General features: G+C 46.4%; 1 protein-coding gene across 1 annotated transcript in view; it reads right to left on the bottom strand.

Moving 5' to 3' along the window:
- Nucleotides 1-2,350, bottom strand: part of LOC126284071 (calcium/calmodulin-dependent protein kinase kinase 1) — a 1,500,861-nt gene extending 1,498,511 nt beyond the window's left edge. Inside the window, exon 1 of the mRNA XM_049982700.1 lies at nucleotides 2,005-2,350. Within this exon, the coding sequence (XP_049838657.1) occupies nucleotides 2,005-2,020 (16 nt within the window). The 5' untranslated portion in view covers nucleotides 2,021-2,350. The remainder of the gene's footprint in view (nucleotides 1-2,004) is intronic.
- Nucleotides 2,351-24,688: the final 22,338 nt, after the last annotated feature.

Here is a 24,688-nt window from a genome sequence, read left to right as displayed (position 1 = left end):
TCGTTAGCGTTTGGAATGTCACCAGAATGTACCGTAGCTTTAAGGATAGGAGAGTACGACTTCTCTTGGCTGCACGTTTGCTTACTCAGCGGACGTAAAAAGGGGCAAACAAGAAGAATGCCGCGCTAAAAGCGACCTTGATGCAACCACAAAAGCAGAGATCCGCGTCACGCAAACATGACAACGACGCGCGTAGCCTATCAGTTTATCGTCTCCAGTGACAGTGACAACGCATGCGACAACACGCTGGATTTCTTCACTCTTGAAAGAGATAAGCTGTATTAACGAAAAGCTTTTTAAGGTTTCTATCAGTCTACGGCTGCTTAATGGACTCCTTGCATGTCTGTAAAATGACTCGTTCCACATCATTACATTTAAAACCGTGCAACGGATCTACGGAAAATGTATCTAACTATCTCTTCAAACTTCATGGTAACTATCTCTTTCTTATTCATCAGCAAATGAAAACAACTTACTTCAGTCAGTATTAATAATACTGCTAACACTTGGTTTAGATTGTTTGTAAACACTTGGACCGCTGGAAACCTTCTGTGGGTGTTCTCAGCCAATTGTAGTAGAGTATTACGAGGTGTGTCCCGCAACTGAATACAACAGTGCCAGACACTTTCACTCTGCTGTTTTCATATTTTCTTATGCACCCTCCATTCCTTCGTTCATCCTATCATCTTACGGCACGAAAAATTACGACAACAGTAACAATTTCGGTCATCTCTCTTGGGAAGTCATGGAATATCGTTAAGATAATTCAGTGCACAGCACGTTGGAATGATCGTAGCCGGACTGTGAGATCTATTGTGAAACAACTGCCAGCAACGTAACTGAGAAACCATTTAAATCATCACATTGTTCGCAATTGCTACCAGTTTAGGCACACATTTCATCTTCAGTTGTTATGACTAGTGACAAGTATCGTAACAAATCTAAACTGTGTATTCATGTTTCTTGTGATATCATGCTGTTTTTTCTTTCTTTTTGGAAGTGATTCTATTTTAGCTTGCAAATTGTGTAATTTCTGTGGTGAAAACAGGTGATACGATGAAAGCTTATATAAATCATACTTTGGTGCTATTCAGGTGACGAAAGGTTGTTACTATGAAGCTGTGTAAGAAGAAGGAGAAATAATTCGATAATTGCTTTGACGACACAACAATCTTAAATAAGGCTATCACGGAAGATTTATCTTATTCCAGATTTAATGACAGTCTAATAACTTTTTTATGATGTGTGTGTGCTAATTTACCATTTTCTGCTCATGCTTTATCAATTCCGGTAGCACTTACTTCTCTAGTACGACTCTTCCATACGGCATCATCAGCCGAATGGGGGTGTGGCTTTATTTTTATACAGCCAGTACTAGCCATAAACTACGTACAATAACAGAAAGTGACTGTCTTTGTGTGTTGTATGCCGACCTCAATAATAACTTAGCTTAATGTTCTGAAGTTGTTCTGTCAAATGAGGGTGTAATTTCCATTTTAGAGTGTAATTTCAATAGGATGCTCTTGTCAGTCATATTACACTCTACGAGTTTCGGTTTACAAATGCCTTCTGAAGTTTAATAGTGCTACATCAACAAATAGGTTATGAATAATCAGTTTCAAATTCATGTTTTGGTCTTTCATGTCACCACCAACGATTGTGTATACGGGCTCGGGGGTAATTTTACTACTGTGCTGCCGTAAGTGAGTGAATAACAGTTCTGAGTAAATGTAGCGGTGCATATTCAAGGGACATAAAAGTGCGCCATTACAAAATACATACACGACATTGTTATCAGGAGACGACAACGGTGTGGCGTCCTGTATGAAGAAGACAGGAGATGACTGAAATTGCACGGTACAAACCAGAGACTGCCAAGATGACTGCAGACGTACTCATAGGAAAGGAATGAGCTTCCCGCACGTGTTGAGCGAGCCTGTCGTAACACAAACCACGTGCAGCGAAAGGTAAACAATGAACAGGGCTGTGTGTGTACTGCCTTACCTTTTATCGTATTCATGTCTGCAGCTGCCGTCCGCGGTAGCTCGTTTGCTGACTTCACAGCTCGTCGCGAATCCACACAGTAATAAAAAGGAGAGATGTAAAGCAAAGTTTTTAACTTCCGCACCTCAGTCGATAAAAAAGTGATATTAGAGAAGAGGAACGAGTCGTCACTGACGAGAAAAAGCAAGAGAAGGGACACTTTGTCGAAACGTACACGCAACTTCCACCGGCAAAACGGAACCGTTACACCGGAGCGCAGCGTAGCGTCCTGACAGGTCAGCGTGGGGAGGTTCGCGGCGGGAGCTCAGGCAGCAACGCGCCGCCGAGCCGTGCTGACGGCAGACTGAAAGCTGGGCTCCAGCCGCGGGCAGCGCGGGCCGTTGTCATGGTCACGGCGACCGCAGCGCCGCGAACCGGCGCGCGGCGCAAGCTGTGGCCGGACGCGGTGGCCGCGCTTCCATCCTGCGTCCCCAGCCACACGTTTGAACAACAGACGTCTCTTGCCTGCCCTGCTGCAGCGACGCCACTTTAAGCAGCGCTGGTTTATACGAAAGGACCCTTCATTGTGGCAGCAAAGGCAACAGTCACACCGCCTGAACAATGTTTGTACACTCCTGGAAATGGAAAAAAGAACACATTGACACCAGTGTGTCAGACCCACCATACTTGCTCCGTTCACTGCGAGAGGGCTGTACAAGCAATGATCACACACACTGCACAGCGGACACACCAGGAACCGCGGTGTTGGCCGTCGAATGGCGCTAGCTGCGCAGCATTTGTGCACCACCGCCGTCAGTGTCAGCCAGTTTGCCGTGGCATACGGAGCTCCATCGCAGTCTTTAACACTGGTAGCATGCCGCGACAGCGTGGACGTGAACCGTATGTGCAGTTGACGGACTTTGAGCGAGGGCGTATAGTGGGCATGCAGGAGGCCGGGTGGACGAACCGCCGAATTGCTCAACACGTGGGGCGTGAGGTCTCCACAGTACATCGATGTTGTCGCCAGTGGTCGGCGGAAGGTGCACGTGCCCGTTGACCTGGGACCGGACCGCAGCGACGCACGGATGCACGCCAAGACCGTAGGATCCAACGCAGTGCCGTGGGGAACGCACCGCCACTTCCCAGCAAATTAGGGACACTGTTGCTCCTGGGGTATCGGCGAGGACCATTCGCAACCGTCTCCATGAAGCTGGGCTACGGTCCCGCACACCGTTAGGCCGTCCTCCACTCACGCCCCAACGTCGTGCAGCCCGCCTCCAGTGGTGCCGCGACAGGCGTGTAAGGAGAGACGAATGGAGACGTGCCGTCTTCAGCGATGAGAGTCTCTTCTGCCTTGGTGCCAAAGATGGTCGTATGCATGTTTGGCGCCGTGCAGATGAGCGCCACAATCAGGACTGCATACGACCGAGGCACACAGGGACAACACCCGGCATCATGGTGCGGGGAGCGATCTCCTACACTGGCCGTACACCCTGGTGATCGTCGAGGGGACACTGAATAATGCACGGTACATCCAAACCAGCATCTAACCCATAGTTCTACCATTCCTAGACCGGCAAGGGAACTTGCTGTTCCAACAGGACAATGCACGTCCGCATGTATCCCGTGCCACCCAACGTGCTCTAGAAGGTGTAAGTCAACTACCCTGGCCAGCAAGATCTCCGGATCTGTCCCCCATTGAGCATGTTTGGGACTGGATGAAGCGTCGTCTGACGCGGTCTGCACGTCCAGCACGAACGCTGGTCCAACTGAGGCGCCAGGTGGAAATGGCATGGCAAGCCGTTCCACACGACTACATCCAGCATCTCTACGATCGTCCCCATGGGAGAATAGCAGCCTGCGTTGCTGCGAAAGGTGGATATACACTGTACTAGTGCCGACATTGTGCATGCTCTGTTGCCTGTGTCTATGTGCCTGTGGTTCTGTCAGTGTGATCATGTGATGTATCTGACCCCAGGAATGTGTCAATAAAGTTTCCCCTTCCTGGGACAATGAATTCACGGTGTTCTTATTTCAATTTCCAGTAGTGTATATCCACTTATACAGTACTTGTTACACCCTGTATACATTCCGTTCAGGAATTCCTCAACAATATAACAGGAGTTGTTAAGGAAGTACAATCCACATTTCAAAATAATTCCGACCTCTTATTTTAATCATCACATTGTCGAAGAGTGTTATAGCCAACCTTTGCACTACCTTCCGTAAGGAAGTTAGATTGACTAGAGAGAAGTGCATATCTGTTATTCTTCCCATATTGTGTTGGTGAACATTTTTAATGTTATCAAATGACAATGAATTGTTGACAATACATTTCATGATTGAATGAATATACTGAGAAACTGGTTAACATACATAATTACACGCGTGAGCTCCACGTATAATTCCAATTACTTTCTTTTGAGAAGTTTGTCTCAATGAGGAGTTATTGCAGAGTATTATCCCGTTGAACATCCCCAAAGTTGGCAATTTTTGTTATGTAAAATCACCTGGACCTAAATGTTTTAGCAGGTAAACTATATTTTTCTTTTTCACTTTAAGTCACTATCACTTTGCGCAACTAGGAATTTAGAATTTTTAAGTGATTACTATATTTTGTTTGTAAACTACATTCGTAGTAGGTGGAATATTTTTCACACTGAAAAACTGAATGACCTGTGTTTTACAAAGTTTGAATGTAGTCTGTTTGTGCAAAACCAGCCAATAATTTAATATATACATCATTCACTGTTTTCCAGAAGTACTTGTATGTGTCAACTGATGTAGTTTGTAACTTTACTTTATGCATAGGATACCAAGTCCTTCCATTTTGTGCATGGTTTTATCTTACTGAGCTTTTAAATCAAATAGCCAACACTTGTACCACTATCAAGACCTGTCAATATTTGAATTTTTTGACCGTACTTCATTATGAACTGGGTTTCCCGTCCTCCTCGTAACTATACGATAAACCTTCTGACTAACTGCACGAGTTGCGAACAATTCAGCAGTGAATTTTCTCCACACATCTGTTACACGCCCAGTGTTAACAACCGCCCATGTGAAAGTGCTCTGCTGCGTGGTCTGAGTAGAATCTGACCTACCTCTGATGTCCATATAATTGTGTGATGAATGCGGTTGGAAAGCGACGGTAATCTGTGGAGAAGCGTGTTGTTCGTGGTTGACACTCATACCGGTTTGCAGCCGCAACTCACTCCCAGACCTCACAGTCGTGTGTAATTTAGAATGAGTTTATTTCTTACAGTTGAACGTTTCTACAAAAGAAAATTGATTCTTTCTGTAAATAATTACAGTTAATGTCGTGACAAAATTTGTTCACAAGCTTTTTAATTATCACGTCTCTGACTTCTGTGGTGCCAGGCCGCGTCTACGATATCTTTGGAAGATGGTACAATATCTCCGATCCATCTTACCACCGAGTTTCTCTGAGATGACATGACATAAATTATGGGATAGCGATATGCACACATACAGATTGCGTACGCAAGGTACAAAAAGGCCGTGTATTATGGGTGGTGGTGTCATTTGTACACAAGTGATTCATGTGAAAAAGTTTCCGATGTGATGATACCTCACGAAGAGCATTAACAAACTCTGAACGCTGAATGGCAGTTGGACCTAGACGTATGCGGTACTACACTTCGGAAATCGTTAGGGATTTCAGTATTTCGCGAAAGACAATGCCAAAACTTCAGGCATTACCTCTCACCATGGACAACACAGTGGCCTACGGCCTTCACTCAATAACCTAGAGCTGTGGCGTTTGCGTAGAGTTGTGCTAACACACAAGCAACACTGCGTGAAATAGCTGGAGAAATCAAAGTGAGACGAATGACTGATTTATGCGTTAGGACATTGAAAAGATATTTGGCTTTAATGGGCTATGCCAGCAGACGACCGAAACGCGTGTGTTTGCGAACAGCACGACACCACCTGCAGCGCCTCTCCTGTGTTTGTGACCACACTGGTTGGACTCTAAATGAGCCGCGTGGAGTGGCCGCGTGGTTAGAGGTGTGATGTCACTGATTCCGCTGCCCCTCCCACTAATGGTTCCAGTCCTCCCTCGGGCATGGGCGTGTTTGTTGTTGTTAGTATACGTTAGTTTAAGTAGTGTGTAAGACTAGGGACCGATGACGTCAGCAGTTTGGTCCCTTAGGAATTCACACATATTTGAAAATTTTTTTCTTTTGCTCTAAACGAATGGAAAACCGAGACCTGGTAAGTTGGTAGGGTTCGAGCGTGGCGCAGACCCTACGAATCAATGGACCCGATTTGTCAACAAGACACTGTGCAAGGTGGTGCTGGCTCAATAATGGTGTGCACTGTGTCCTATGATCCAACTGAACTGATTATTGACTGTAAACGGTTATGTTCAGCCTCTCGGAGGCCATATTCCGTCACTGAATGAAGGAATTTTTCTGGATGACAATGCGTCATGTCATCGGGCCACAGTTGTTCGCGATTGGTTTGAGGAACATTCTGTACAATTTGAGTGAATTATTTGGCCATCCAGATGGCCCGACATTCATTCCATGGTATATTTATACGACGTAATCGGGGTATCAGCTCGTGCACAAAATCGAACCGGCAATACCTTCGCAGTTATCGGTGGCTTTAAAGGCTGCATAGCTCAGTATTTCTGCAGGGTAGTGCTACGCTGAGTTGTTGTACTACGCCGGGCAAACGGAGTTCCGACACGACGTTTGAGGTACCCCACGACATTTGTCTCCTCAGTGTAATGTAACCTCTAAACGTTTACATATTCTGTCATCTGTACTGGTTACCGACTTACGGCGAACCTAGTTTTTTTTTTTTTCATTAGGGCTCTCACCTACAGTTTCGTTATTCCAGACTGTGAAAGATATGTCTTCCCTCTTTCAACAAACCACCAAGTACGTTCTCCAGTGACCAGTCGTGAAAGTCGCTTCTCTTTTGCTTCTAAATGTCCATGTAGTCTAGTTTGTCGCAAACGTTTCTGTGTCTAGAAAGTAACGTGTCCGCTATCCGCGCAAACGGAGCAATAGGGTAGTGAACAATTGTAGAGGTAGGGGTAACCTTGAACGGACACGACAGTAGTAAAGCAGTTGCTGCTCGACTGCTAAAGCATTCCACATACTCATATCCCGCAGAAGTTCTGAGCAACAGCTAGCAAGCCTTCAATCGATCTTATTAATAGGTTATGTCTGTACGGCCAATAATTTGATAAATACAAAAGTTCAAAACAGCGTTGTTAAGCACAATAAACGAATTACCCTGCACGTTCGGTATTAGCGTCTGTTCCAGAGATGACAGGAAATCAGTCGAACTGTGGTATTACTTTATGCAGGCACTTTAAGCGAATAGTTATGGATCAATACTTTGAAAAATTTACTTCTTCATCGTAATCTATTTTACTCCCAATCAAATACTAAAAGGCGTTCGTAAAAAACCAAAATTGTATTTGGTGGGGGTATAGAGCCCAAACGTGTTTTGAGAATGAAAACATGGTACAGATAGGCTGTATTATTTTTTTATTACTTAGGTGATTGGTCAGTTTCAACCTTTGGTCATTTTAAGGGCGTATCCTAAGTTCCAGTTTTATTGTACAATACGTCGCTGGTACAAGTGGACAGGACTAAATCTTTCTTCTGTCGGTAGGTGGCCCTAAACTCTTACTTATTTCCAAGACATGAAAAAATTTCTTGCATTCCGCACAGCAATACATTCGCATGATACAAGGTCGACGCAGAAAGTCTTTGGCTCTATTTTTCCAGTTGCCGAAATAAGACGCATACAGGTAACAAGTACACGTACTATTCAACGGACCTTACACTATTTTTTCACTTAGTTCCCACTCCGGTTCAGACATAAGTCCCATCGCACAACTGAATTTGAGGTGGTCCCTGTGGCAGAAGTGGTCTGGCAGGCTGTGGAACCACTGTTGGACTGATGTCTTGGCTTCATTATTGCACGTGAATTGTTGTCCTAGGAGTAATTCCTTCAGCGGATCGAAAACATGTATATCACAAGTGGGCAAAGTCCAGACTGTAGCCGAGTGGGGTAGCCGCGTGATCTGGGTGCCTTGTCACGTTTAGCGCGGCTCCCCCAGTCGGAGTTTCGAGTCCTCCCTCAGGCATGGGTGTGTCTGTGTTGTCCTTAGCGTAAGTTAGGTTAATTTAGATTAAGTAGTATGTAAGGCTAGCGACCGATGACCTCAGCAGTTTGGTCCCACTGAAGCTTACCACAAATTTCCAGGCTGTATGGTGGGTGGACCAGACTGTCGCAGTGATATAACCAGAGTTTCTCAGTGATTTTCATTGCCACATTTGGGCCCGCATTGACGTGCAGGATATCCAAGGGACAACCACGTGGTCACATCGAGAATTAGTCGTTGCTTCTTCCTGATGGCTACCCGCAGACATGACATCTGGAACAATACATGGTCGGAAACGGTGGTTGCACCTAGCAGCATTAAATCCAGCAGAAGTGGTTCACGGTGACCCCAGACGACCTTTGACATGATTTTCCCAATAGATGTCACTGAACGGATCCTTTTTTTTTTTTTTTAATTCACAGTCAAACGCCGACGTTTTCAGACCATGCTCCGTTGCTTCGATTCCGATGTGAAATGCAGTAGCCATGTTTCATCGCCAGTAACTATGCGATCGAAGAAATTGTCACCCTCCTCGACATATCGTTGTCTTTCATTGTGTCATCCAACTGTTGGAGCACCAACCGACATGGTAACCTAAAGCCCCATGAACGATTCCTCTCTACCATAAAAAAATTCCAAGCTTAGAGGAAATGTACTTGAGATGCAAACGCCGACCGCTTTCATCACAGCATCTACGGAGGAAACGTGCTCAATCAGTGGTGAACGCTCACTGTCATGCAAATCCCCACAGCCTTTTCCGAACTCGGAACACCACCACCATCTCACACTTCTGAAAGGGAGCCACATTTCCCAAAGGTGGACGGCATTTCCCTGTAGATTTAGATAGGCATTAGTTCCTTGCTACATAGAAAACGAATCACACTTCGTTTCTCGTAAGCTGTGGTCGTGTGAAACACAACCGTCATCTTTACAACGTATAGGAGTTCCGTGCAACAGAGCTATAGATAGATATCACCGGGTCGGTCCAAAAAAGGTCCACCGCTATGAATGAATGTATAGAATTCGCAGTTACAGCCATAACTTGGTAAAAAAAAAAAGTGCAAACACTTCGCGAATTATCCTCGTATACGTTTGCACTTGCATGTGTTAAGAGTGAGAGGTTGTTGTTCTGAAAGATGTGCTTTTATTGGCTCAAATGACTCAGAGCACTATGGGACTTAACTTCTATGGTCATCAGTCAGTCAGTCAGTGACTTAGAACTACTTAAACCTAACTAACCTAAGGATGTCACACACATCCATGCCCGAGGCAGGATTCGAACCTGCGACTGTAGCGGTCGCGCGGTTCCAGACTGTAGCGCCTAGAATCGCTCGGCCACCCCGGCCGGCTGAGCTTTTATTCTTCCCTTCTATGTGACTACTCATCTGATCTAGAAAGCGAACTATGAAAATATGTTTCATCGACATATACGACGGATTTGCACTCTTCGTAGTAATTTTCCACGTTTTCCAAAATTTCAATTCGTTTACTTCATATAAAGGGTGTTTCCGTAAGCTCGTGCAAAAATGTAATAGGACATAGAGAATACTCCACTGAACGATTTGGGGTCGGAAAAGCCAGCTTAAGGAGATATGGAGGTAAACTTGTCTACCACTTTGTCTAGAATTACTATTTTCCAGCTTATTTACAACTGATATGCGTACAAGTTTACACATACTGTGCTGTTTATTTACTTGTATAGTCTTTATTTCCCTCAAGGATACAAGGAGGATGAGCCTGATTTCGAGAAAAATATGATGCAAGAATTCTGTACTTATCTTGTCGAAAAAGTGGCTCTTTTGTATCTTATTTACATCGTCCCAAATCAGAACGTGATCTCAATGAACGACAGACCCATTCATTACACAGTGCTATTCAGAGACGTATAGTACGATACGATGCAGCGGTATTGATAAGTGTTTCCTGGTCGCTACTGCATGTGACGTGTTTCGAAACATACCAGGGATATTTATCAGGGTGCGTCAAATGGCTCTGAGCACTATGGGTCTTCATATCTGAGGACATCAGTTCCCTAGACTTAGGACTACTTAAGCCTAACTAACCTACTGACATCACACATATCCATGCCCGATGCAGTTCCGGAGTGAGGCGCCTAGAACAACTCGGTCACAGCGGCCGGCTGTCAGGGTGCGTCAGCATCTAATTCGACGATGATGGCCCTCAGTTTCAGCATATTTTGTAAGATAAATGGTATGATCATTGTGTCAGTGACGGTATTTGCAGTTGACTGTAAATAACGTAAATAAAAAAGTACAAAGTAATGTGATTTTATTCCTATTACTTCCTTAAGCTGGCTTCTCCGACCCCCGGTTCCCTACCTTAAATTGTTTAGTGGAGCATCTTCTATGTCCTGTTAAATTTTTGCACGCTTTTACGGAACGACCCTGTATGCAGACGTTCAACTATCTCCCTACTTATATTATAGTGGTATTCTTCACCTGGTAAATGTTATACTACGTGACATTACGAGCACTTAAATATATAAATAAGAGAAACAAGAAATAAGAAATGACTTACCTTAAACCGAGTTTGTGTTATAAGGATCCTGAAGATACTATTTTTCCTTCACTAATTGTATGGAACTGTACACACACTTCAAAACAGGCACAGCCCTAATTTATTTTATGCCACAGCAAGGCAATATGCTGACAAAAACTATGTCTGCCTGTGCTGGAATCATCTGATTGTATGCGAGCACTTCGGTACGCAGACACTGGGACATACGGACGTTTGGGTCTGGGCGCGAGTCTTTGACGAGTAGCCAAAGCATTTGAGGCGACCTCTCGTGTAAAACGGGATATCCAGGTTAGAGTCCCGGTCAGTCATAAATTTTGTTACGTTTTTAGTAATTCGTATGTCTGGTGTACAATCGTACTCACAATTTGCGAATACATATCATAAATTGCCGATAACTGGTGTGTGTGTGTGTGTGTTGTGGTGCTTGCTCGATCGCCTCCTGATGTAATTTAGCTGCTACAATACGGTGTGTCCTGACGTCTGGTGAGATGTAGAGCTCTGCGGATGTCCCTGGATGAGAATCCGTTATTAGCAAACACTTTTTGAAGACGTTCAAGTTCCCCTGCCAGGCTATCAGAGTCAGACAGTGTCTGAGCTCGGTGTACGAGTGTTCTAAGCACCCCGGTCTTTTGTGCTGGGTGGTGGCAGCTGTCGGCCTGTAGGTGTAAGTGTGTGTGTGTTGACTTTCGGTACACACTGTGGCTGAAGGTGCCATCCGCCTTCTTCTTCACCAGGACATCCAGAAACGGAAGCTGATCGTCCTTTCTAGTTCCATGGTGAATTTAATATTCGGATGCCTTGAATTCAGGTGGTCGAGGAAGTATTCCAGTTTTTCAGACCGTGGGGCCAAATGATAAATGTGTCATCAACGTATCTCAGGAAGCATGTTGGCTGGTAAGCGGCAGACGTCAGGATACCCGGAGAACGAGCAAGAAGAAGAAATCAAGATTCTGGCATTTTTACCGTATGCCTGGCCTGTTACTGCTATGATCAGCAGAAACTAATGAAATATATCAAAAGTGTCTTCTGCCCACCTAGCAAAATCAGGGCTTTACTTGGGTCAAAGATGAACTGGGCTTAGGGAAGCCTAGCATTTACAATATTCCTTGGGAATGCGGTATGTCCTAATTTGGCCAAACGACTAGAACGGTGGAAATCAGATGTAAGGAACACCAGCGACATACCAGTCTAAGGCAGGCCACAAAATCAGCAGTAGCAGAACACTGCCTAGAGTTGGTACATTCAATGGGTTATGAGAACACCAAGGTCATGGTCCAGACCCCCAGGTTCTGGGATAGTGTCATCACTGAATCTATAAAGATGGCACAAAACCTGATTGACCTGGAAGCACGATACCACCTAAGCACTGCATGGAACCCGAAATTTGAACTGCTGAAGCAATACCGGAGAAAATACGTTTCCAACACCAACAATGAGCCTGCGAGCACACTGCGAGCACGAACGAAGAAGGGAACACCAGGAAGCCTCAGCCGCAGTCGGAGGCGGCCAGAGCGGGCGCGGACGGAACGCCCAGAGCTGCAGGGTAGCGCCACTTGCGGGTGCGGACCGAGAGGGGAACACGAGGAGGCCACGACCGCAGTTGGAGGCGGCCGGAGTGGCCGCGGACGGAATAGGGAACACCTAGAGCTGCGCAGGATAGCGCGACTCACGGGCGCGGACCGACTAGGGAACGGCAAACAGAACACCAGGCACCGGGCAAACCGTGGTGTGGGGAAACGCGGCAGAAATGCACATCCAGACGCTGCAGCGTGTGCAGAATAAAGCCCTTCGGCTGGCTCTACACCTGCCGAGGGACTACGGCACACGCAGGCTGCACGACGCCGCTGGAGTCCAGATGTTGGAGCGCCGCTTCCGCGCGCTCGCTACACCATTTTATGAGTTGACGAGGACCTCCGAAAACCCGCTGGTCAGGGGGCTGGGAAACCAACCCCACTGGCGCCCAGCGACCAGATGGCCAGACCTGCTGCTGGAGTAATCCAAGCAGCAAGAGAAGAAAAATTACGAAGCGTGAAGACGTGAAGACGAACAAAACGTGAGGACCACAACGACAAATTGCGATCTCTGACGCAGGAACAGCAGGCCCTGCTTAACCTGCCCAAAACGTGCAGTGAATGCACGAGATGTCACGCACGACGAGGCTTAGATATGCGACCCGGTCCAGCAAGCAGCCAGTAGTAATCCAAACACTCCCTATGCTTTCTTCTCCTGGGACCTCTCCCATCTCACTTAATGGTTCCACAAACCATCATTCTACGAGTGTCTGCCTCACCGTCCGTGTCGGCACACGAATTGGTGGTCATCGTTTTTCTGATCTTCTTCTCTCATTCTCTCTTCCTTTTCTTCTCTTCAATCTAATTATAGACTGGCTTGTCAATTGAGCCTTTCGTCTTCCTGCTTCTCTTACTGTCCCTTCTACTATCCTATTCTCTAATATATATTAAAAAAAAAAACCGTCACCAGGCCAGTCACTGAGGCCTTTCGTTTTCCTCCTCTTCTACTGTCTCTCTCTCACTCTTCTGTCTTCTTTAAAAAAAAAAAAAAAAAAAAAAAAATTATGCACAACGCCAAGCCTTTCACTACCGCCAAGACGCCACTCGCCACACCGCCATGAGGAAGGCGAAGCGCATCAGCGCTAGAACTTCCTACTCAAGCCGAGGGTCCACCCTCAACTGTGCAGCGACAGCGACAGCGACAGCGACAGCAAGCAGCCAGTCTTCAACTTCGTTCTCCGCTCCGGGATCTTCCCTTCCGCGTGGAAGCACGCGCAAGTGGTGGCTGTCCCCAAGGCCGGCAAGGATCCGCGTCGGGCGGAGCACTACCGGCCGATCAGCCTGCTCCCGTCTCTCTCCAAGACCTTTGAGAGACTGTACGTGGAGCGGCTGTGGAGCCACGTCACTGCCAAAAGGCTCCTTCCAGCGTAGCAGTTCGGATTCCGGCGGGGCCACTCGACCACTCAACAGCTATTACGCCTGGAGTCACGGGAGTACCTTGGGGCGGTATTCCTCTACGTGTCCAAGGCGTTCGACTGCGTGTGGCACGAGGGTCTCGTGTAGAAGCTCCTTGTGCATGGGGTCCCGACGTCACACACCCTTCTGCTGCGGTCCTACCTCGCAGGCCGCACCTTCCACGTCCGGGGCGCCGGCGGCACCTCCACCGACCGGCCGATTTGTGCGGGGTACCGCAGGGGTCGGTTCTTGGCCCCCTGCTGTACACCTTGTACACCGCTGACGCTGACACGCGGGTGGCGCGCGTGGAGTTGGCTCTTTATGCCGACAACACTGCGCTGTTCACCCGCACGTGGTCGCGATGTGCCGCCGACTCCAACTAGCGTGCCACGTCCTGGGGGCGTGGTCCACCAAGTGGCGACTCAAATTTAATGCCGCCAAGAGCCTGCCCTGCCGCCTGTCACGATCTCGGGAGGCCCCACCTCTTGGTCACCAACCGGCAAATACCTCGGTGTGACGCTGGACAGGCACCTCACGCACATCCGAGACATCAGGGGGCGGGCGGTTGGGCGTCTCCCCCATCGGCACCGCCTGACCGTGTACTTGGCCCTCATCCGGCCGGTACTCGAGTACGCCGCCGTTGTGTGGGGGAATGCCGCTCCGTCGCACGTTGCGATGTTCCAGCGTGTCCAGAATCGGGCGCTGAGACTCGCTCACCACAAGCCACCTCGTTACTCCACGAGGCTCCTTCATGAGAAAGCTGGCGTGCCGTTGCTGCGGAATCGCTTCAGTCAGTCCGACAGGGTGTTCTATGCCTCTGCAGAACACTCTGGCAATCGTCTTATACGCAGACTGGGACACCAAGTCCACCGCAGGCCGACCACGCGTTGGCCTGAACTGCTGCGGGAGTATTTTCTTCCGCAGCCCCTATGACGCTTTTGACGCAGCGTCCGCCCACACGCGGCCGCTCACATAGGCCAATCCTAAACTTGAGGCCAAACACTAGTTCTTGAGGTCCACACAGGAACAGCAGCTTCGCTGCTTAGCCTGTCTCACTCCTGGCAGATGTAACCAGAGATTTGCTGTGCAGTGCAGTGCAAGCAGCCAGTCTCAGGGAACACCTGATGAAGACGTCAAGTAATGACATCGAAATATCGTGTTTGGAAGACGCTGATATCCGGCAGAAAACCCGATTTCTACGAGATGTCAATAGATATTTTGTTCGCCGTAAGATGAAAATACACTCCCGGAAATGGAAAAAAGAACATAGTGACACCAGTGTGTCAGACCCACCATACTTGCTCCGGACACTGGAAGAGGGCTGTACAAGCAATGATCACACGCACGGCACAGCGGACACACCAGGAACCGCGGTGTTGGCCATCGAATGGCGCTAGCTGCGCAGCATTTGTGCACCGCCGCCGTCAGTGTCAGCCAGTTTGCCCTGGCATACGGAGCTCCATAGCAGTCTTTAACACAGGTAGCATGCCGTGACACCGTGGACGTGAACCGTATGTGCAGTTGACGGACTTTGAGCGAGGGCGTATAGTGGGCATGCGGGAGGCCGGGTGGACGTACCGCCGAATTGCTCAACAAGTGGGGCGTGAGGTCTTCACAGTACATCTATGTTGTCGCCAGTGGTCGGCGGAAGGTGCACGTGCCCGTCGACCTGGGACCGGACCGCAGCGACGCACGGATGCACGCCAAGACCGTAGGATCCTACGGAGTGCCGTAGGGGACCGCACCGCCACTTCCCAGCAAATTAGGGACACTGTTGCTCCTGGGGTATCGGCGAGGACCATTCGCAACCGTCGCCATGAAGCTGGGCTACGGTCCCGCACACCATTAGGCCGTCTTCCGTTCACGCCCCAACATCGTGCATCCCGCCTCCAGTGGTGTCGCGACAGACGTGAATGGAGGGACGAATGGAGACGTGTCGTCTTCAGCGATGAGAGTCGCTTCTGCCTTGGTGCCAATGATGGTCGTATGCGTGTTCGGCGCCGTGCAGGTGAGCGCCACAATCAGGACTGCATACGACCGAGGCACACAGGGCCAACACCCGGCATCATGGTGTGGGGAGCGATCTCCTACACTGGCCGTACACCTCTGGTGATCATCGAGGGGACACTGAACAGTGCACGGTACATCCAAACCGTCATCGAACCCATCGTTCTACCATTCCTAGACCGGCAAGGGAACTTGCTGTTCCAACAGGACAATGCACGTCCGCATGTATCCCGTGCCACCCAACGTGCTCTAGAAGGTGTAAGTCAATCTTGTCCACAGAAAGTTATTCGCCAGCGAAATAGAGTTCTCAAATAATTTTGAGCTCGTAATAGCGAATACTCAGTTCAAGAATCACTAGATGATGAAGTACACTTAGTAAAGACCGAGAAATACCGGAAGGTTTCAGTTAGGTTACATCAGGTTAAGGCAGAGATTAAGAAATAATTTACTGGATTGGCAGGTGCATCCAGGGGCAGAAATAGACTAAGATCACAATTTAGTAGTGATGAAGAGTAGGCTACAATTTAAGAGTCTAGCCAGAAGAAATCAACGTGCATAGAAGTGGAATTCGAAGGTACTAAGAAATGAGGAGATATACTTGAAGTTCTGAGACTATAGATACTGCGATAAGGAACAGCTCAGCAGGCAGTTCAGTTGAAGAGGAATGGATATCCCTAGAAGGGGCAGTCACAGAATTTGGAAAGAAAAAAATAGGTCCAAAGAAGGTAACTGCGAAGAAACCATGGGTAACATAAGAAATACGAAGGTTGCCCGGCAAGTAATGCACTGCATATTTTTTCTTCAACAATTATTTATTGAACATAACGAGAATTACACACATGATAGAATGGTGTTTTATCTGCACACCCTATTATACCACATAAACTCCATTCCATTCTATGGCCTTCCTCCAGTGCAAAACAATGGCATGTATGCCTTGACTGTACCAATCCTAATCCTGATGGTGGAGCTAGTGCTTCACTGTGTGAAGCAGCAACTCTTCGTCCTCAAAATGTCTTTCACGAATGGCATCCTTTATTGATGTTCGCTGCATGTCAAGTGTGACAACTGTGGATGGTCTCCTCGACCGCTGCAAATCGTGGAGTTCCGCTGAACAGCCCTGTGAGGGCCTCACCCTTAGTGCCCAGCGACTAACTGTACTTCTGTCGCCAGCAGATGTTCCATAGACTTGGCACGATCGTTTGTGAATATTCCTCACAGTTTCTTTCTGCCGGCCGTTGTGGCCGAGCGGTTCTAGGCGCTTCAGTCCGGAACCGCGCGGTTGCTACGGCCGCACGCTCGAATCCTGCCTCGGGTATGGATGGGTGATGTCCTTAGGTTAGAAGGAGTTTAAGTAGTTATACGTCCAGGGGACTGAAGACTTCCCATACTGCTCAGAGCCGTTTGAACCATTTTTAGTTTCTTTCTCTGCAGCGAATAAGTCAACGACGGAACGTTGCTTGTAACGTACATCACCTACAGACGCCATTTTGAAAATGTTCCACAGCTACGCTATCTGTCTGAACTGACGGAAACTTGGCGGGGTCAATCGGAACACTACAAATAATACATACGTAACATTTCGCATTCGTACTATTGTGTATGGCTGATAAAAAAAGAAGGGGGGATAAAAATGTTCAGGGAAATGAAGGAATACAGAAAGATAAGTCACTTAGTAATAAAATAAATTGGAAGTGCAGGGAAGCTAAGGTGAAATGGCTGCAGGAAAAACTGCGAACAAATTGAAAACCAAATGACTGTTGACGGACTGAATCAGTATATGAAAGAATCTAAATTATCTTCAGTGAATTTAAAAGCAAGGGCGGTAAAATAAAGAGTAGAATATGATTATACTGTTAAATGCAGAGCAGAGGGCAGATGGTCGGAATGAGTACACTGAAGGCCTTTATGAAGAACAAGATTTGTCTGATGACGTAATGGAAGAAGAAACAGGAGTCTATATTAAAAAGATAGGGGATCCAGTATTAGAATGAGAACTGAAGAGAGCTTTGGGTGACTTACGATCGAGTAAAGCAGTTATTGGGACAAGGGGCAGCAAAATGAGTATTTACGTTGGTATGTTGAATAGATGAGTTCAGCAGAATACTATATGGTTTCTGAGTATTGCAGGAGCCGACAAGTGCGAGAAATCTCACACAGTCAAGTTAACAGCTCCTGGATCCAAATTAATGACAAGAATAATGGCAAAAACTGAGAATATGTTAGGTAGCGATCAGTTTGGCTTTAGCAGAGTTAATTCTGACGTTACGGTTGGTAACTGAATAGAGACAGAAGAAAAATGAAGAAATGTTCATAGGATTTGTCAACCTGAAGAAAGTTTTCGACATGTAAAATTGTGCAAGATGTTCGGAATTCTGAGAAAAATAGGGAAAGAAAGTAATATCCAGTTTGTACAAGAAACAAGAAGAACCATAAGAGTGGGAGACAAAGACCGAGTGCTCGGATTAAGAAGGATGTGACACAGTGATGTTGTCCTATGCCCATTCTGTTCAGTCTAAACATCGAAGAAGTAACGATAGAAATAAAAGAAAGATTCAAGAGTGGAATTAAAATGGAAGGTGAAATGATAGCAAAAATCGCTGATGAGGTTGCTACCCTCGGCAAAAAAGAATAATCACGGGGTATGCTGAATAGAATGAATAGTACAGATAATGGACTAACAGTGAATTGAAGAAAGACGAAAGTAATGAGAAGTAGCTGAAATGAGAACAGTGAGAAACCTAACATCAGAATCGGTGATCAACAAGTAGATAAAGTTAAGGAATTCACTAAAGTAGGCAGCAAATATCCCATGACGGCTGCAGCAAGGAAGGCCTAGAAAGCATATTAGCAAAAAGTGCATTCAGGGCCAAGAGAAGCCTACTAGTATCAAACATAGGACGTAATTTGAGGATTAAATTATGAGATAGCACGTTTGAACAACAGCAGTGTGCAGTAGCGAAACATGTACGGTGCAAAAACTGGAACAGAAGAATCGAAGCATTTGATATGTGGTGCTACAGAATGATAAAATTAGGTGGACAGATAAGGTTCTCTGGAGAATCAATTAAGACGGTGCTAGAGGCAGCTGTAGCCAGCAAAAACTGCAACGAAAAACAGAGTCTAGAATACATCCAGCAAATAACTAAGCACCTAGGCTGCAGATGATACTCTGAGATGAAGAGGTTGGCACATGAGACTAATTCATGGCAGGTGGCATGAAACCAGTCAGATACTGATACTAAAATTACTAGTTCCATTTGTTGTGCATAGCTTTGTACACAGCAGTAAGGAGAGGTAGGCAACAAAATGGTGTGCAGCCTTTCTCATAAGTAAGCAGAATTGATTAATAAACGTGTTAACACAGCAAACAATATATTTCCTTAACTCATATTTCTCCAAGTGAACGAAGAGATCACAAATAATGCAGCAAGAAACAGAGTTCAGCTGTTGCAACACTGAAGGAGTAGGAGCACTGCCTAGACGGCTTCTGCATAGCACACCAAGATGAAGTGGCTCCAACTGCGAAAGGGCTGAGTTGCAGCCAGCAGCGTCCCTATATCGTGGCGGCCGAAAGCTGCTAGAGTTGAGGCTCAGTGGGTGTGCTCCATTGTGTCCGCCGGATTCCGCAAGATCGCTATCGGCGTCTTATGGAGAACTGCAGTTTCGTTGCTACGACACCCATCTTCTTAACACTGCAGGCACTGCAGTATTGTAATTATCTGTCAACAATAGAGACTGACTTTCAGTTGAAATGTAGTCCCCCGAACGGAAATTACGTAATGTGTGTATGAGTACAGGCTGTGCGCAGGAACGATGGCATGCTGGTGAACAATTGTATTCTTAGTTTGCTGTCAGTCTTGAGCAGTACCTGTTCGTGCACGTCCGAAGGAACATTCCGTCGAATTTTATAGGCTCTGCCCTTTTGTATCAGTAATTTATTAAAACTTGAATATTGTAAATACTTAACTTGGAAAAACAATTACTGTCCACACAGATGACATATTTGATGCTATCGCTGACACTTTTAAGGTTAGCAATTTATTCATTGCAGAATGTTAGTTTCACATTAGAGTGCAATTGTCTGTAGGTGGATATACGTTCAGAACAACTGTTCTACTACCACGCAGCCGGATCTGTGCTAAGACACTACTATGCTCATTAGCAATGATTACAAGCGAACGCCGAATGCGTAGAAGATGGTCGACTACGTAGAGACGGGCTGGCTGGCACTGCACGCTGACACCGATAACTTTCTGGCTTCAAAGGCATAAGGAAACACTTGGTGGGAAAGAGGGGAGAGTTGTCTATACCGACGTCATAGATTCCTTGAGGCGTTTGGGAGCGAATGCCTTCACTTCTGGTAACGTCGTGAGATACCAACTTTCGCATAAGACCTTCTGTGAACATCTACATCTACATCTACTTGGGTACTCTGCAATTCACATTTAAGTACTACTACTCTACCGTTCTACTCTGAAATGGCGCGTGGGAAAAAGGAACTAAATCCTTCCGTTCGAGCTCTGATTTCTCTTATTTTATTATGATGATCATTTCTCCATACATAGGTGGGAGTCCACAAAATATTTTCGCATTCGGAAGAGAAAGTTGGTGATTGAAATTTCGTAAATAGGTCTCGCCGCAAAGAACACGTCCTTTGTTTCAGTGGCTGCCACCCCAACTCGCTTATCATATCTGTGACATTCTCACCCCTATTGCGCGATAACACGAAACGGGCTGCTCTTCTTTGCACATTTTCGATGTCCTCCGTCAGTCCTACCTGTTAAGGAGCCTACATCGCACAGCAGGATTCCAGCAGAGGACGGACAAGTGTAATGTAGGCTGTCTCTATAGTGGGTTTGTCGCATGTTCTAAGTGTTCTGCCAAAAGAGCACAGTCCTTGTTTCGCCTTCCCCACAATATTATCTATGTGGTCTTTCCAATTTAAGTTGCTCGTAATTGTAATTCCTAGATATTTAGTCGAATTGACAGCCCTTAGATTTGGGCGATTTATCGTATACCCAAAATTTATCGGACTTCCTTTAGTACTCTTGTGGATGACCTCGCACACCACAGAACCAATACTTGATATCATGGAAAGATCTACATCGGCCTGCAACTTATCATCTGCTTTACTTCATGTTAGCCAGTATGGGCTTCGTAAGCATTGGTCATTTAGAACCCATCTCGCCCTATTCTTCACTTGACATCCTCGAAGTCATGGCTCAATGTAATCATGTAGATACAGTGTTTCTAGAGTCCCAGAAAGCATTTGGCTATGTACCACACCAATGGTTGTTAACAATAGTACGATGACATTTGGTTTGAAATAAAATTTGTGACTTGGTTGAGGATCTCTTTCGAGGGAGGACGTAGCTCTCTATGATGGAACGGAGAGTCGTTGAAAGAAGTAGAAGAAACTTCAGGCATGTCCCAGGGAAATGCGCTGGGACTCTTGTTGAGGGTATTGTGTATTAATGACCTTACAGACTACTTACGTAGTGACTAAGGACATTGTGCAAATGATGCAGTGTTCTATAATAGACCAGATGGCTATAATTACATTGTGCTTCTCACGGAGGTCCACCGAGGATTGTAATTATTGTATGGGAGCTAATTTGGATGATACGCTAAAACGTTAATGAGGACCCGATTTAAGTTGAAAAAAATTAGATGCAATTTTGGCCACCAGGTGTAAACTGGAGCTGTGAATGAAAGAAAGGCGAGTACAAATGTTTTCATACGCACTTGGGTGGTAAAGGGATGTGCGTACAAAAGATCAAACAACTGGGGAAGGCATAATGTTGACTACATCACTAACCGGCACTTACACAATTTGTTCAACATCACAACCGGAGACGTCAACGTGAAGCTGTACAGCTCCAGATACACACCTGGTAGCCATCATTGGAACTATTTTCTTTCAGTGAAAATCGGCTCCGCGTTAATGCAGTAGCATACCTACAAAATTTCGCTGTGATACGATGGTTACAGCCCTACTGTACTTCCGTGAGGAGCTGCAGTGTAAGTATAACAACCCAGTAGTACTGAAACTTCCTGGCAGATTAAAACTGTGTGCCGGACCGAAACTCGAACTCGGGACCTTTGCCTTTCGCGGGCAAGTGTTCACTAACAGAGCTACCCAAGCACGACTCACGCCCTGTCCTCACACCTTTACTTCTGTCAGTATCTCGTCTCCTACCTTCGAAACTTTACAGAAGCTCTCCTGCGAACCTTGCAGAACTAGAGTTCCTGAAAGAAAGGATATTGCGGAGACATGGCTTAGCCACAGCCTGGGGGATGTTTCCAGAATGAGATTTTCACTCTGCAGCGGAGTGTGCGCTGATATGAAACTTCCTGGCAGATTAAAACTGTGTGCCGGACCGAGACTCGAACTCGGGACCTTTGCCTTTCGCGGGCAAGTGCTCTACCAGTAGTACTATTTGAGAGAAGCTTGACAGATATCCAGACAGATCTCACCAAAGTTTCAAAATGACGCAGAGATTCTTAAATTGTTTTAAATGTGTAAAATTATAAAACTGCGTACTACACAAATCGCAGAAAAAGAGTGAAAGCATGATTACAATACATTCGTCAACCATGAAGTCATTCAATTCTAATGAGTATCAAGATGTAAAAATTAGTGTGAAAATGACATTGAACGATCACATAACCGGAAGGTAGGTAAATCAGGTTACAGACTTCGATTCATTGAATGTTGCTGTGTAGATCCAGTCAGTCACAAGGGTAACTGTTTCTAATACATTTATGCACCCCGTCTTAGACTATTGCTCCACTGTGGAGGACCCATACCAAATTGAAGCAATGAGGGATGATGTACGTATTCGAAGAATAGCAGTACGAATGCCTTATGAAACACAGCAACCAGCTACTTCTTTGTGTATTTTTGTTTCTACTGATATTGTTTCTGGCTTTCGCCCACTTCAGTTGGCGTGATATATATTTCAGCCTTCAATCAACACATCGAGAAAAACGTCGACTGCCGTTCGGATGCTGCAGCTTCCCAGAGTAAAGTGTAGTAGATAAACGAAAGGGTTAATTTGTGAATTGCAGCTACATCATCACAACTACAGTAGAAAATTACTTTAAATTGAAGATTTAAATACGTATTACTCCAACTGATGACGGGTGAAAGGCCGAAACGCGTATTAGTATAAATAAAAATACATTAAAAATGGCTGGATGCTGTATTTCTTAGATGAATTCACTGAGAGACGGAAATCGCAACGCGAAGTATTTGTGAAACACAAACAAAAGTTGGTAGACGTGTTTCTACATCTAAAAGATGACGTCTATCAAGATTTAGTGCCAGTTGCATAAGAGTGGCGCTAGTAACGCCTCAATGAGAATGCAAATTCAGGTTTGCTTTAAGTATACACCGTCCCGGTCATCAGTTACCTTTGACGTAATTGAGCCGTGTGAGCTGCGCGTTGATGCCGTTCATAGCTTGTAATAGTGATTGTGGCGTCTCGTTTTCTTAGTGTGTCCACTGACGCCACCACGTTTGCTTGCCTTGTCTGTCCGTGAGTGGCAGCAGCTGCGCTTATCAATAGCGCGTACTGTGGTACCATGTTTGGAGCCTCTAGTATTTCCGGGTCGTCGTGTGTCGAGCGAGTAGGGGCGGAGCAGCAGTGAGGTCCGGACAGCCAGTACTCGCCCGACCGCTGGCGACACATATGCACTGTCCGACGGAAGGATGTGGTCGCGAGAGTGGACAACCACGTCATGGACTGGATTCTGCGAGTTTTAGTTGAATGGACAGTGATATTCGAGCAGTGCAACTTTCACTCGTGTGTGTGTGTGTGTGTGTGTGTGTGTGTGTGTGTGTGTATTCGTCCGTCGAAGTGACCTCATGGCGCAATAAGTAGTCTTTCGACGATTTATACTGGGACCTTACCCACGCCTGACCTGAGTGGGGACGCCCGTTGGGTGGTCGTTCGGTGGGTCGTCGAAGCGGACGACTTGCCTTTGGTCTTCCGACCGCTTCTGGCTTCACTGTGTGTCTGCCGACTTATAATTCGTCCGTGTTGTTTCAAAGTGACTGGTTTTAGTATTGTGCGTTGTTGGTGGAATTGTTTTCCTGCATTCGTGTGTATGTTGTGGTTTTGAATGAGCAGTTATTTTAATGCTGTCTGCGTACTGGATTTGATGAGGAGAGTGGCGAACGCACATCAGTTCGGTTGGGTCGCAGCAGCGAGCAGGTGCGTGTAGCGCGAGCGCAAGCCGTGGCCGCTGGCGGCGTGCTGCCACTGCCGGATTGAGGAGGGGTAGCTGCGACGATGTCGTTGCACACCGAACCCTGGACGTTGGAGTGAAGAGTTAACTGCTAATGCAATCCCGACTATTATGAGATCACGCCTTCGGTCGGCGGGTTGTTGCTCCCAAGGCCCTGAGTCTGGCAGCAATGAGTGAAGTGTTTCAATGCTGTGAAATATTGCAGCAGCCTTTCTCTATTTGTTATTCATCATTGAATATAGTATTATTCTTATTAGCGAAGTGCTACCAGCGGTATTTTCGGGCTTGTGGCCAACTGCCCGGAGATTAGTTTACTTTCCCGGCAGTCTACTTATCCTCGTGATGTTGATGCTGTCCGACACGGCGTGTAGTTCGACAGCCTCTTGTACTATGCATGTTTCTTTGGAAGGTCTACCTTGGTTCTAGTGTTTGGTTCGGCCTCGGGTGTTTTCTGAAGACGTTGTGCTGTCTGTCTCTTTAACCTTGCCTAAAAATATTCCATCGTTGACCGGTGACTGGACGTTAGGCGGATTCGTTAATCGGTCGGTCGGTACTTCAAGCTGCCCCTAGTTGAGTTGCCATCCTGTTACGTGAGTACAGCTGGTGGCTGCCTGTCTCACCTTATGTTTGAGTTACCTTCTCAGGCTGACCCTTCGAACACTTGCTGAGAACCGCTTGGCCTTATTCCTTAGATTATTTACTTGTTTTAAGGGTATTTGTAATTTTCTAATTATTGTTGTTGGGGCCTACAGCCGAGCAATTATTTCACCTTTTTGGTGATAAG

The sequence above is a fragment of the Schistocerca gregaria genome, chromosome 8 (genome assembly GCF_023897955.1).
Source record: "Schistocerca gregaria isolate iqSchGreg1 chromosome 8, iqSchGreg1.2, whole genome shotgun sequence".
In the NCBI taxonomy this organism is placed as follows: domain Eukaryota; kingdom Metazoa; phylum Arthropoda; class Insecta; order Orthoptera; family Acrididae; genus Schistocerca; species Schistocerca gregaria.
This window is presented reverse-complemented; position numbering and strand designations above follow the sequence as displayed.